The 15,319-nt window shown below is 40.0% G+C and overlaps 1 protein-coding gene across 18 annotated transcripts in view; it reads right to left on the bottom strand.

Annotated features, from left to right (window-relative positions):
• Positions 1-1,032: 1,032 nt before the first annotated feature.
• ENPP2 (ectonucleotide pyrophosphatase/phosphodiesterase 2) overlaps positions 1,033-15,319 on the bottom strand; it is a 112,475-nt gene continuing 98,188 nt past the window's right edge. For all 18 annotated transcript variants that reach the window (XM_045453818.1, XM_045453822.1, XM_045453819.1 and 15 more), the window contains 6 exons: positions 13,909-14,045; positions 12,517-12,652; positions 11,540-11,617; positions 8,300-8,432; positions 6,675-6,831; positions 1,033-1,632 (listed from right to left, as the gene is read on the bottom strand). In XM_045453818.1, coding sequence (XP_045309774.1) covers positions 1,462-1,632; positions 6,675-6,831; positions 8,300-8,432; positions 11,540-11,617; positions 12,517-12,652; positions 13,909-14,045 — 812 coding nt within the window. In that variant the 3' untranslated portion in view covers positions 1,033-1,461. The remainder of the gene's footprint in view (positions 1,633-6,674; positions 6,832-8,299; positions 8,433-11,539; positions 11,618-12,516; positions 12,653-13,908; positions 14,046-15,319) is intronic.

Genomic DNA, 15,319 nt, shown 5'->3' with positions numbered 1-15,319 from the left:
CAGCCACCCAGGCACCCACAATTTGATTTTTAAAGGAAATTGTATAGAAATTAAAAACACACTTCACTGACCATAAATGGGGCAACTATAAGAATTAACATAATGAAAACAAAGCAATATGCTGTCCTCTTCTTTTTTTTTTAATTTTTTAAATGTTTTTATTTATTTTTGAGAGAGACGGAGACAGAGTGCAAGCAGGAAGGGGCAGAGAGAGCGGGAGACACAGAATCTGAGGCAGGCTCTGAGCTGTCAGCACAGAGCCTGACTCGGGGCTCAAGCTCACCAACTGTGAGCTCATGGCCTGAGCCAAAGTCAGATTCTTAACTGCCTGAGCCACCCAGGTGCCCCCAGTCCTCTTCTTTTTTTTAAAAGGGGGATTAGCAACTGTTAGAGATATGAGGACACTAATGTGATCCTTTCTCCCAGACACAATCAGAAGGATTGAAAAATCTCTGAATGACTTCCTCATCCTGTTTCATTATTTAAAGCTGTGGCCATCTACAATCACCCCACCTAGCATTTAGATGCTTGGCATATTAATTATTACTAACACTTTTCACTTGGCATTTATTATTTTCTACCTGAATTGGTTAATTATACTTTTACAGCTATACCCACCCCACCTTCTTACTTCTCTTTATATCCTCCATGGTTCATAGGTTGGTACCTTATACAGAATAATATGCTTCAGATAGTACCAGTTGAGTTTAATACTCAGAGCTTTGAATCAACTTATCAAAAGAACCTACTCCTCCAAAATTCAAAATATTTTTAAAAGAGACTGGTGACAGAGGGTATTCTGGAGGTCTTCTGGTTCTCTTGCCCTCCGCCCTTCTGATTTCCCACAGATGTGTACCTAAACTATCTCGTCCAGGCCACTATGGCTGAATAGCATGGATGTTCCTTTGACTATATGAATTATATTCAACAAGGAAGAGGGCCCAATACAGAAAATGTATACTTTTCATGCATGAATATACCAGAAGCAAACACTCTAATTTATAAGTGAAATGAAGGCCAAATAAAACCAAAAAAACTGAATGTGTGATTTATTATATTTAAGATTGGTCTAAAAGGCTTAAATATGTCTGTCATAATTAACAGTAAATGAATGCAACTTTACAAAATCAGTATTTCAATACAGTACAGGACTAAATGTGGCAACTGTGCACTGGAAAATTAATATTTCCTCAATGCAAATATCAAATTTGCAGCACCATTTAGAAGCTTCCACTAAAAATGCAAGCTGCAGTATTTATTACAAGCTCTACTCGGAACATAAGACTACCTAAATCAAGCGTGAGAGAAAACAGTGGAGTCATTCAAGCGTAATATGTCAGATTTGGTACAGGATTAAAATACTAACATTTTTTTTAATGTCCTCATTTCAAATTAATAAATACAAAAACAATATAAAAATATACACCAGTTGATAAGACTGCGCTGCAGATGGTCAGATCATTAAATCTCACTCTCGTATGTATGCAGGTATGTCTTTAGCGTCAGAATTTCTGGATAGCTGCGACTGGTCTTTCGGAAGAAATCCAGACTGGTGAGATGTTCAATGTCCCGCACCCGAGCTGTGTGCATCTTTATGAGTTCTTCGACCCATTTCGACTCGTCCTCTGAGCTCTGCAATGGAAACAGAATACAATCAGAGTCACAATTTTCCAGAGGAGGTTCTCCAGATGATCAATTTGGTGCAGGTCCACAAACGACCCCTCCATACTCCTGCGCCCAGAGCCAGTGCCTGTGATTCCTTCCTGGCCTCCCTGGCCACTCTACCACATTCCTATTGGTAACACACCACAAATGCCTGTCCTTGGCTGTTAACATTTTTGACAGCAATTAGCTGTACCAAATAAATGAGACATGTGGTGTGAAAGGGCCTTTGACTCAATAGGTTTTCAGAACATAAATCCAAATTACAAAAACTAAAGGCCCTGGAGAATTCAGTAATTACTTTCTTCCCCCGCTGCTGTCAAACTGCAATGTTGGGCACAGAGCAACTTGGAATGCTCTTCTGGCTCCTAAGGAAAGTGAAGAGCTTACGCTCAATGCACAGAATTTCGCGTGTGCGTTCCTGGTCTTTCAGAAGAACCCGCAATATCAAGAACATCATCTATTAAATTGTAATGAATTGATATTCAAATAATGAGTTCAACTTAAAGCAGCTCAAGATACACCTGGTATTTTGGGGCCCAACAGGCCTGGGTTGGGATTGTGGCTTTACCACTTCCTGGCTATGAGACCTTGGCAACCCACTTGACCTCTCTAGGCTTTCTTCATTGGTTCACAAGGAAAATAATGCTGACTTCAGCAGCTCCCTGGAAAGTAGGAAGAAGAAGAGAAAGGAAGAAGGGGAACAAAAGACAAAGTAGGGAAACATCATAGAGAAGGGGAAGGAAATCTCTTTCTGCCTTAGCTACTTGCCAAGACTGTCTCATTGGCACAAATTCCAGATGAAAGACATCCGGATGTCCCATACCAAACAATTTATTTGTGTCTCAGTTGAAATTAAAAGGTACTTTAGGACAAGTAATCCTTTATATTTTAAAATTTTTTTTTTTTTTCAACGTTTATTTATTTTTGGGACAGAGAGAGACAGAGCATGAACGGGGGAGGGGCAGAGAGAGAGGGAGACACAGAATCCGAAACAGGCTGCAGGCTCTGAGCCATCAGCCCAGAGCCTGACGCGGGGCTCGAACTCACGGACCGCAAGATCGTGACCTGGCTGAAGTCGGACGCTTAACCGACTGCGCCACCCAGGCGCCCCTATATTTTAAAAATACCTTCTTTCACTTTGGTGCGAAGTTGAGAGAAAGCATGAGATCTGAGAGCTCTGGGAATTGTGGGGGAAATGCCTACCTTCACTAGTAGACATGAGGCAGGAGGGCCTTTGCAAATAATTTCATTCCCAAATGCCCCCAGAACTGCAATGGCCCTCAAGAGCTGTTCCACAAATTGAAGTGTGGCTGCGTGTCCAGGGCTGAGTATGTTCAGAAATGCCCTCGCCCAGCTCTTCCACCACCAGTGGTCTCAATGAACTCCCCACCAAAGTCCAAGAACCTGCAATGGGTTTTCTCGGAAAGCTCCAACCCACACAGACCTGGACAGGGAGCTACAGCAGCTTTTGCCAGTGCTAAATATGTACCACGAGGGTGTTGGTTCAGGAAACTGAGGCCTGGCCATCCCAGGCAAAATGAAGAAATAGGAAGAAATTGCTTTGCAGGCTGGGGAAGTAAGGATTTTAACCCTCCATGCCCCACCCTCCTAACCCAAGCTAACCAAGGTCTCTGCGATTCACAGGAAAAGACAGACCTAAATATAACTCTGCCCACAACGGTACTGACCAATCCTCAGTGCGACCATATAATTAACGAAGTAGGAGGTCTCCAAATGGATCAGGACCCCCTCAGAGTAAGCAGAGTAAGCATGAAGCTGTATTTTGGGAGAATTTTCATATTCAACTCTTTATTTGATTTTTCAGTGGTCTAATTTTTCCTCTTGTAAATGCAGTCATTTGAATGTAAAGACAAAGGGGTAAAAAGGTTTTTCCTAATATAAATAGTGGCCAGCTGGGATTACAAGAATTCAGGGGGAAAATTGTCTTTTGCTAGTTCTTTCCTTGGGAAGTATTTGCCAATTTCATTCGAAGGGCATTTTCTTCTGGTTTTCACATGCTAAAATCTAGCCTGTCACTAGTCATTAGGAAATGCTGGCTTTGCAACACAGGAAGAAAATATCTTCTGCCTGATGCTAGCTGGCAATCCACAAAAGTATTTGCTAGGAGAGACTCTAGGGTGAAATGCAAAACTAATAAAATTCAAATAAAAGTTCATGTGTACCAAGGGAAGAAGAGAAGGAAACATTTTAAAAATAAATAAATAAGTAAATAAACAAACAAACAAACGCCCACCCATGAACTTCTTTATTACCTGTCTTGCTATGGACATTTATTTTTCACCTGCCTTTTCTTCCTCACTTTCTCATAAGATTGTGAATTCAAGCCCCAGCAGTTTTAAAGTGACATTCACAGCAAGGACAGGTTTCTGTGTGGGCAGAATAAGAATAAGAAACATGTTGGCCATGAACTCTACAAGAAATATCTCTAAGCTCTGTGCAGAGTCAGGAGCCAGAAAGTGGAGGGAGACAGCTGTGAGGACATCTGTGGATTTCATTGGTCAGATGTACAATTTGGGGTGACTGAAGAATGTCTTTGAACTCAGTGTCCCATCACCAAATTCCCCTGATGACAGAGAAACTTGAACACATACTCGCCAGGAATCTAGCTGTATCTTAAATGACCTCCTATCAGTCTGAAATGTCTTTGCAGTCTCTATCTTAAAAGTGCAAGGCAATTGTGAATTTCACTCCATAATATATGGGTTTAGTTTTTTGCACAAATTTTTACCTCTCCATAAGTTTTTAGGAAAACTAAAGTTCAAACAAAGTAGATCATGTTATCCAGAGGCATGACATCCCCCTGGTACACCATTAGCCACCCTCGTTTTCCGAAGAATCAAAATGGAGGTCAAGTCGACAAGCTGACGACAGCTTGCCTTTCACTTGCAGTTCCCCTGCTTCTCCACCTCCTACCAAATTATTATACGATCTTATTGATCCTTCAGTATAATATTGCTGCCTTCTACTCTCTTTGTTACATTTCCAACACCACAACCTCACTTCCATTTCTGTTCCCTCAATCCCATGAATCTTGCCAAAGCACTTTGAACACCAGGCTTGACCCCTTCCAACTTAAATTTATCTCCCTAAAGGAGAGCCCTGAAATGTTGCTTTTATGAACCAGCATTTTCCGTGGCTATTTAATGCTTGTGCAATAAGAAAAGTTTCTAAGGTCCCAAGGTTCTACTGTGGAAATCTGATAAATTTGAAGGAGGATGGGCTTTTGAAGTCAGAGGACTTGCATCTACAGTTCTGTTCTCCTACTGACTAACCAGGTAACAATGTACCAAACTTTTCAATGGGAGTGGGGAGAATAACACATATACCTGCCTCGCAGGATAATTAGATGATTAGAAATAATCTATGGAGAGGACCTGCCCAGTACTTGGGTGGTAACACATACTCAGCAAATGGTAGCGATTCTTACCTCTGTCACTACGGCTTCTATTACTACTACTTCAATTTAAAATTTATTCCAATCAACTTTCATTTTGTTTTGTTTGGGGGGGGGTTGTTTTTTGTTTTTTTTTTGTGTGTGTGTGTTTTGAGAGAGAAAGAGGGCTCAAGTGAGCGAGGAGCAGAGAGAGAGAGGAGAGAGAGAGAGAGAGAGAAGCCAGGGATCACCTGGGGCTCGCGTTCACCTAAAGCGGGGCTCAAGCTCACCTGAAGCGGGACTCGAACTCAAGCGCTGTGAGATCATGACCTGAGCCGAAGTCAGACGCTTAATGACTGAGCCACCCAGGCACCCTCCAAGCAGCTTTAAAAACCTTATCTCCCCCTATTACCCTCAATTCCAATATTCTGGTCAAGCTTAATTAGCTATCTTGGCCATATTTCAAATTTTGTATTTGTGTCCTGCCTCCCTTATTTTGCTCTGAACATCCATAGCCTCAGTCTCCTCCCACAGCTGAAGCCCTAGTCCAAAATCTTGCCCATGAAACTGATAACCACCTTGCCCATGAAACTGATAACCTCTTGCCCATGAAATCTTGCCATGAATCTTGCCCATGAAACTGATAACCTCTGTTGAAGCTATTCTCGGGGCTCTTTGCCTTGTAGGGTAGCAAAGTCTGCACCTGTTTTCTGCTCCCCCCTGCTGCAGGCTGCCTTGAGTAGTGCCTATGTTTGACACACTGTTGTTTCTCCCAGAGCACCACACACAGTTTAGGAACTGAGCAGTGCTTGCTGACTAAGATCCTCTTCTGTAGATTGTATCTCTGCTCCTGCTATTCTATAAAGCAAAATCATAGAGGTTACTGCTTCAAAAATCAATCTTGGAACACAGTCTTTCTGTCACATCAAAGAGATCTGGGGAAGTGATGTGATGTGTCCCTGAGTGTAAGCAGAAGGAGTAGAGGGCCAGGAGCACACGGCATGGCTCCCACCCCCCTGCCAGGGGCCTTCTCGTGATGCCTTCCTGCCTCCACTTACGAATAAGGGTATTGGGTGTCATCTGTGCTGTTTGGGAATGGTGACCTGTTACAAGTGCCCTCATAACTAGCAGCAAATGAAAAATCTGATTTATAAAGTATATACTCCCATGTATATGTGTCTTTATAAAAAGTTTTTATTATAGAAATTTTCAAATGCCCGCAAAAGTAGAAAGAATAACATAATGAACCCCTGTGAATTCTTACCTAGTTTCAACAATTATCAAAATGTTGCTATTTTTATCCTACCTTTACAAAATACATATGTCTTTTGCAAAACCAAAAACATTTGGGCATTTTTTCATTTGACAAAATCAAACACGTAATCGGAACTACAGTGAATGCACACTTCCATGCCTCCCCACGCCCTTACACTGAAAATTAAAAAGCCATTCGAACACAAAGTTCTGAGGCGATAAGCAAAGGTCTTTTCTTCTTTCCACTTGGTTTTACTGTATAGTCCAAATGTCTTATAATAAGTGTATAAGAGCTTAATGGTGGGAATATAATTAAGAAGCAAAGATGAAACATTTTAAAGGACTCTGTCTTTGAACTCACATTGCAGCTCTCCTCATTGTCTGGTCTGTGAGGGAGAATGAATGAGGAGACAGAGAGGGGGCCATCACACTTGTCGGCAGGCTGGGTGAAATCCAGGCAGCTGGTGATGATGCTGTAATAATGAGTTGGTACGGGAATGGAACTGCCCTCCACATACCTGGAACAGGAAGGAAAAATAAAGTTACAACACATGTAATAGCTTTCTTGTTTAAATAGTGACCCATGAATATTGCCTAAGTCACTAAAATTAACTTCCATTCAACTGAATCATTTTTCACTTCTAAGAAAGTGGTCCACTTCCGTATTTTGAACCCAATGTTTTTATTGCCTGGAATTCCTTTTCTCTTAACTTGGCGGAGTGAAAACGATATTCCAGGCAAAGAAAAACAGCTTGAACCAAGGATCAGACGCTGGACACAATGAATGGCTCAAGACAGTAGAAATGTGAGGCTGGAAGAGTCAATAAAAGCCATACTTTGGAGGTTCTGAGGGCTACATTGTGGAATTTGGGTGTTATTGTTTAGGTAGTAAGGCCTCACTGAAGGTGTCTGTGGCAGGGAGAGTCATCAAGAGATCCATGTTTCAGGAAGAGAACTTGCATAAAATTGTATAAAGTGGACCTGAGGCAGGAGACGCCGAAGCTGGGGCAATAATAAGCCCTTTCAAACTCCAATGAGATGCTGAGCTTGGTAGAGAAAACTCATTCACTCAAGGAAATACTAAGGACTAATGAGCTAGTGATGAGCGTAGAGATGGAAAAAAAAAAAATCTTTTCCAGTAAACTGAAGTGCAGAAACTCACAATTCCTTACCTGGTTCTCTATTATCTTAATTTTAATCATTTTTAAAATACTGAAATTACGACTAAAATGATAATTTTGGTTAAAAACTACAGCAATGATCAGCAATAAAATAAATGTACAATTAAGTTGACATTTCTCATATGGATGACTAGAGAGGGAGTAAGATAATTCCTATGTTATTAATTATGTGTATGAAAAAAATTATTGTTTGTTCGTAATTATCTGTAAATCACAATTAAACCTTCTCATCACTTGTGCCCCTCTGTTTCACACATGTATAAAATTAAATGACTTCTTATGAATTTGTCATATTTGTATCTACTTCCTTTCTCATTGAACTGTTAGCTCCTTCTGAGCAAGTATGCCTTATCTTTTTTTAATCTCCCCAACAGCATCATGGAGAAGGGTAGAAACAACTAGATTTTACAAAAGTCTCCATGGAATTTCCTATTAAGATATACTGACCCGGAAATCTAAGGGGTTCCAAAAGTCTCCTCAAATAATGGAGATGAGGGAAAATTATCATCTTTCCACTGACGAGTTGATAAAGAATAAATGACAAATTAAAAAAAAAAATCTTTTGATACTTTTCTCTCATGGAATGGAAAAGTACATTTATTTACCACAAAACTCCATTCCATTCCAACCACCAATAAGACATTTAATCAAGCGTCCAAAAGCACTGAAGAAATTACAAGGAGATTCAAAGAGCAAAGGCCTTTAGGGCTATCAGCTCTTCTCTAGTACGTGAATATTTGAAAAAGAGCCTTGAATGAGATCTTAGAATTTAAAAACACACACTGAGTGGAAAAGACAAACTTACTGTTTGATTTTGTCCTGTGTGTCATGTAAGCCATCATAGTCATAGTCAAAAATTGGTCCACTTATCACATTAACTCCATTTCTCTCTGAAGCATATTTCTTCACCAATACCCTTTGGAAATAATTCCAGACTCCTGCGGGGGGCGAAAAAATCTGTTCTTCATGATCAAAACTCCTTGCTTTGGTCAAATTCTCTCTGGGATCAGCCAAATGTCATACGCCAAGAGACAGCAGAGCTCCTGCGATTCTTGAAAAGAATTCATCCTGAAGTACCAGCTGTGTGTGTCATTTATGAACGAGCAGAGAGAAAGGTATGGAGACACCAGTAGGGGAGTTTAACCCAGCCCAATAAGTCGGGGGAGGGTTCCTCAATGAAGTGGTTACTGAGCTGAGATCTAAAGGATAAGTGGATGCTTTACAGGCAAAGAGACGGCAACAGAACAGGCAAGGGGAATCGTGTGGTCAAAAGAGGAAGGACTGTGTTTGTGAGAAACTGAAAAAAAGGCCTTAATTTACTTTTTCTTCCTTCATGATCTCATAGATATACTTGTTCCCAAGTTTATGTCTCTAGCCCTGACCCTCCCAAGGAGCTCCAGACATGTTATCCAACCACCCATTTCAGGGTCCACTTGACCTAATGACCATGTCTGGCAAAAAATGATCTAAACAAAATTCTTGGCCTTCATTCCCAATCCTGCTCTAACTCCCTGCTTTTCCATCAGGTAATGACACTCACTCACTCACGTGTTCGGGTCCAAATCCTAGGCGTCATTTCTGACCTGGCTCCTTCTTTCCTACACACGTGAACAAGCCTTGTCAGTGCTACCTCTGAAATACACCCCCGTCATCCAAATCTGACCACTTTTCAACTATTTTCACTGCATCCATCCTGGTCTCAATTACTATCCTCTCTGCAAAGAACTACCACAAAAGAATACTTCCCAGGCTCCCAGTGAGAACCTCGCTCTTCCCTGCAGCCCACTATATAATAGCCACTCGGATCATTTTACACCATACCCAGAATGTGTCACACTCTTCCTAACTTCCCGTTTCTAACATTCCAGATGATGTATCACTGTAATTAGAATAAAATCCTAACCTTGCACCGTGGCCCCTGCCTACCTGCATGACTCTGTTTCCTCCTTCCCCCTCTGGTACATGGCTTTCTTCCCGTCTTCCCATTTGCCAAACTCATTTCAGATTAAGCTTTTGCATTTTCTCTTCCTTTCATTGGGATAACTCCCTTATCTGTGCTTGTCTGGTTTCTTCTCCATCGCTCATTTCTCATTTTCAAGATCACCTCTGGAGGGGACTTCCTTGTCCACATTAGGTCCAGGTAATATTATAGTCAAGCAGAGAGAGGAGTGGAGAGGAACAGAGTGGGGAGAAAGGAAAGGCAAAAGAGGGAATGACAGAGGACAGGAAATGCGAATAGTGAGTTGGTTCTGAAATGTTAGGTTTCGCTGAAATGCGTGCTACTCTCCATGAGGGCTGTGAGGCTTGGGCTATTATCACTTCTTATCTCCCCCTGTGAAAAAGTACTTGGCCGTTTTTTCCTTAGTGCTTCTACCATTCTTTAGACCCTCTAATACTCCACTCAGAAAGAGCAGTCCACCGGAGCCAAAATACCACAGATAATTATTTGCAAGAGAGAAAGGAGGACCGTGGCAGAGAAGTTCAAATGTTAAGCACAAAAACTGGAAAGGCAGAAAGGGAGAAAAATAACAATGAGAACAGTCAAAAGGCCAAACCCACAGAAACGTGGCATGTGAGAAAACCAGTCCCAGGGAAGAACAGGGAGCCCACTGTGAAAGGCCTTTCGCCATGCCAGCCTCAGGGTGGTACCGTGTGTTTCCTTTATTGCTGCTTGGTCAAAAAAGCATCAGCAAAGAACAAAGAAATTCAGGAAACCCTGATGTGTGGACATTATGAAGATGCATTCCATGTAATATTATGACAAATCTATCTATGTGGGTTTCTGAAACGTTTCTCAGTTGGGACTAAGAAAAAACTAGGGAACTGCCTTTTAAAAGCATTCTCTAATTTTTCACGCTTAAGCAATGGATTCTACCTTTGAATTAACCTCCACTTACTAACTAGGACATCAAATAAACATTTTTTTCCTCTAAACCATGTTGGCCATTTCACTGATGTCAAATTCTGGAGGCTTGCCACTGGAGATGACACTCCACAATCACGCATTCTGAATCTGACACTTCATTTCAGCCCAAGAGTCCTGGAACACAACCAGTGGTCCTCTGCCAAGTAGAAGTAGGTAGAGGTGCTTCCTTTTCCTACCTTTCCTATAAGAATACAAGTCTCCTCACAGTAAAAGGAGGTAAAAATTATTGCATAATGCTTTCTCTATCTTTGGATGGATGGATGGATGGATGGATGGGCAAATGAGTGAATTATCTGTTATCAGAAATAGAAAATGGATTATTCCATTGGACAATTACGTCATATCCATATAAGCCATAGATGTCATGCAATAAAATCTCATAACTTTGTAAATGAGAGGTTAAATAGCATTTCTGTAATTATATAGCTAGTTGTCAGACTCCAGGGAAGTCAATGTTTGGACCAGGGCTCACTGTGCCAATACCATTCACGGCATCATTTTCACCCACAAATATTTACATCACGTACAAAGACATTATGGCTGTTCAAAGAAACTAAAATAATTTACAAAGCCCTAAGACCATCTGAATTTAATACTCTGATGATTCAGAAGATCCTTTAAAGTTCTTCCTGGGTTTCAAGGTCAACATTCAGAATACATCATTACCATCCACCCTAAAGGGGGAAAGTTCTGGTGGCTTTTACTTTAACATTCAATAAATAAACAGAAGTGTTGTTAAACATCAAGTGGCCTCTAAAACAAAAGAAGACCCTTCTTAACCACCAGTATAATGAGCATTGAAATAGAAGAAGCACCAGTTTAGAAGCAAAACACAAACTGGGTTTGGTTCAGTTTCTATCATTCGTGAATTGGGTCATTTCTTGTGACTTTAATTTTTTAATTGTAAACAAGAGACAAACAACCCACCAACCTCCCTCACAGATTCATATTTTGGATTAATAGTAGAGAATTTACGTTAAAGTTCTTCAACAATTATAAAGGCTAAACACATGAAATATATTATTATCAAACTTAATATAGAGGTAGAAAGGGTAAGTGGTAAATTTAGAAATATTTCTTTTCATAAATAATAGTTTACTAGGTAAATATCAGACTTACGTTTGAAAGCAGGATACATTGGAACCATATTGGTTACAAGAAAAGCATCATATTTAGCTTCTGGTGAAGAGCTCAGATCTAAACGTTAGGCAAACAAACAGTGTCCATTACTTCCCAAAATCGACATCAATAAAAATGTAATCTACTAAAATGGTCTGAACAGTTTGAAGTGAATTGTGTATAGATCTACTCTTTTATTTCTACTCATTCCCTACTTTAAACAGTATTTCCCAGTTCCCCTCCCACTCAATCTCTTTTCTTCACCAATAGCTTTCTCCCCCCAATTTTTACAATGCTTTTTCTTCCTACCTAGTCTTGGGTCTACTAAGTATTATATATATAGGTTTTAGAGTTTAAAAAATGTCATAGAAGGTAATGAGAGATAATTAAAGGGCTTTCCATATTCTTTCTTTTTTTTTAATTTTATATATTTTTTTAATGTTTATTTACTTTTGAGAGAGACAGAGACAGAATGTGAGTGGGTTAGGGGCAGAGAGAGAGGGAGACACAGATCTGAAGCAGGATCCAGGCTCCGAGCTGTCAGCACAGAGCCCGACACGGGGCTCCAACTCACAAGCTGTGAAATCATGACCTGAGCCAAAGTGGGCCGCTCAACCGACTGAGCCACCCAGGAGCCCCAGGGCTTCCCATATTCTTAAGAGATCACATCTCTAGTATTTAAAACATTAATGTCCTAATGATATACCATTTTACTGTCAGATTCCCATTAATGATGTGAGGGGCATGCTATATATTCCCTTGCACTTCAGAATTCTCCTGGAGAACAGGATTTGTGAAAGGTGGTCTGTTTTCTGACCAATTTTGGAAGTATCTCATAGAAGTTCAATTTTTCAATCTCTTGAGTGCTCCTCTTGAAGAAGACCTAAAATCCTGACAGTCCAGGAAATCCTAACAGTCCAGATTCTACGAAATAATATCCCTCTAGAATGGTCAGATCCTGATATGCTAAAACTTACAAGGAGGGAAGAGGAATCCATAGGACATCTGTTTATCATTTTTGTAGGCCAAACAGCTTTGACTGAAACTCGGAGACACACGGACATCAGGCCGGACGCAGTTGGTCAGGTGCTCAGGGATGCCAGAGACCTCAGCCTGCATGTTGAGTCAGAGGTAGTTAGCAATGCCATCACAAAGACCATGCCAAACCAACAAGGAAATACCAAAACCAAGTTGCTCTGTTACGAACAGCCAGAACCCAAACCCCTCTAGCTTTTACTGTAGCTCATACTTGGACGTTGACTCCTTAAAACGAGGCCTCCTCACCCAACCCCCCCAAAAACCAGCAAGGCTTCAGTTTTAAATATGGTAAGCCAGGAATTTGCAAAATCTTATTTTTTCTTAGTGGCAGAACACTTTTATCAGTCTTAAGTAAAGCCACAATATATAAAGCAGAAATTGCATTGTTGAAATAATGGATGGGATTCCATGGAAGACAGCCTTAAAAAATAACACTCTAAGAAAAAATATAGAAATACCCTCTATAAAAAGAGAGACTGCATATAAATCTGTGCACCAGGGCATATGTACATGCACACCGTACAAGCGAACAAGAAGCTGTGTTTGCAGCAGTAGAAGTGTTCCTTTGTAATCAGAAATTAAAAACATACTTCAACTGCCAAATAAACTTTTCTAATTCCATATATAAACTTACCTATCTCATCTTCACCAAAACTGAAACCCCAACATAAAATCTTTATTAAAAAACAGGATGTTGATAGTCAGGAAGGCTGTGCATGTGTGGGGCCATGGGTATATGGGAACTCTCTGTCCTTATTCAATTTTGCTGTGAACCTCAAGCTGCTCTAAAAAAATAAACTATTAAAACAAACAGTCAAATCTTGGCGGCTTCTGCAACTATTGGGCAATGGCAAACAGAGGAAAAGCAACAAGCATTAGTATATACTTCCTTTAATACGTTGATAATTTAACATATTCCTATGAAGCTCTTAGAAGAACATTGAATAAAGTCTAATTCAAAATACTTTGCAGGACACCTGGGTGACTCAGTCGGTTACGCATCTGACTTTGGTTCAGGTCATGATCTCATGGCTCATGAGTTCGAACCCCGCGTCAGACTCTGTGCTAACAGCTCAAGGCCGGGAGCTTGTCTCGGATTCTGTGTCTCCCTCTCTCTCTCTGACCCTCCCCCACTCACACTCTGTCTCTCTCTCCTTCAAAAATAAATAAAGATTAAAAACAATACTTAGTAATAGATTCGATATAAGATTTCTTTCTTCAAGATAAATTAAAATCTTTTCTAAGACAAAATTCTGTTAAGCAAGCAATCATTACATTAATGCAAAGAATGTAATCGCATGAAGAATATAAGCCCCAATTTTTTCAGTGACCTGTTTGGAAACGGTGTATGACGTCCAGAGTGGCATTAGGAATATTTCACTATAACCGCTTTCAAAGTCAGTGTGATACAAGATATCGTATCGAGTCCGATAAAGCACTGCAGGCCGTCCGTAGAGGAGGTGTCGCTCTAGGAAAGAGAACAAAAATTGTGTTAAACACACATTAAACTTTATATTAAATATGAAAGAAATATTGGCAGAGTCAAGTTGTCCATAATTTGCTTGCTTACTTATTAATAGTGTAGTTCCTTCTTCTTAATTTAATCAAGTTAGTTTCCCCTAACACTTTGTGGTTTATCTGATCACCTAAGCATGGGTCAAATCTTACAGTTATCAAAAGTATAATATAAATGCCATATTTATTTTAATACTTTCTTTAGTTGTAAAGAATTTTAATCTGTATAGGAATGAAACAATATAGGAAATTTTTAAACAATTCAGCTGAATGGAAGTCAATAGGAGTGATTTTTATACAATTAATTCATTTGACCCCTGGAAAGGCTCATCATATTAGCCAATGATTTAATTAAGAGGAAGGCACTCTTTGATCATTATTTGCAAACTGCAACTCAAATAATGCATTATTTCAGCATAAACAGTGAGTAGTGATGAGCATTTAAAGTAAGCAGATTTGTCACATGGAGAAACACTCTTTAGGTAAGAACTTAAAGGAACATGTATAGATAAAGTAAGTGGGCATTCAAGAGGGTGCTTTAAATACAGAGAGGGGAGGTCATCAGCTACCAAAGAGGTCGATTAAGACCATAAGAATGTAGACCTCCAAGAGAAAGCTCTCCTTTTGTGGGGTGGGGGGGGGGGTGGGCGGAAAGAGGTCTGAAACCTTACTCTTTTAAGGAGATGGAAGTTTAGTGTGCAAACCTTCATTCCACACCCACAATAAGTGCCTGGAGTTTGATCTGCACATTTTGGATAGACTAAAGTCAGAACTTCCATAGATTCTTGGAAATTGGGGTCCTACGGACCAAAATATTTAGAGATTGAGGCTTAGGTAATTCACAATTCCCTAAGTGATCATCAAAAAAAAATGTTTATGATTATTTTTATTAGAGAAAATCAGTTCTGGTAATCACTTGTTAAATTATGTATACATGTTGCTTTAATTAAAGTATTACCATTCTATGCAAGTAACAGAGAAAACTCTTCGGAGAATATTTTGCAAGCCTTTCCCAAGTAGAACTGCTGACTTGAGGCAAAGGGGCCCACACCTACTAAAGCAAAAGCCTGTTCTGGGTAATGTGGCTTCTTCAGCAAGCAGTCAATGTAGAAGCCTTTTTTAAGCTGCCAAATTTGGGGACCCACCCCTAAAAATTAGAACATAATATGATAACCTTATATAAACAAAATATAATGAACAAATAAAAAGCCAGCAAATCATAACAGT

This window comes from Leopardus geoffroyi, chromosome C3 (assembly GCF_018350155.1).
Source record: "Leopardus geoffroyi isolate Oge1 chromosome C3, O.geoffroyi_Oge1_pat1.0, whole genome shotgun sequence".
NCBI classification, from domain to species: Eukaryota; Metazoa; Chordata; class Mammalia; order Carnivora; family Felidae; genus Leopardus; species Leopardus geoffroyi.
Note: the sequence above shows the minus strand (reverse complement) of the source record. Positions and strands in the feature narration are given on the sequence as shown.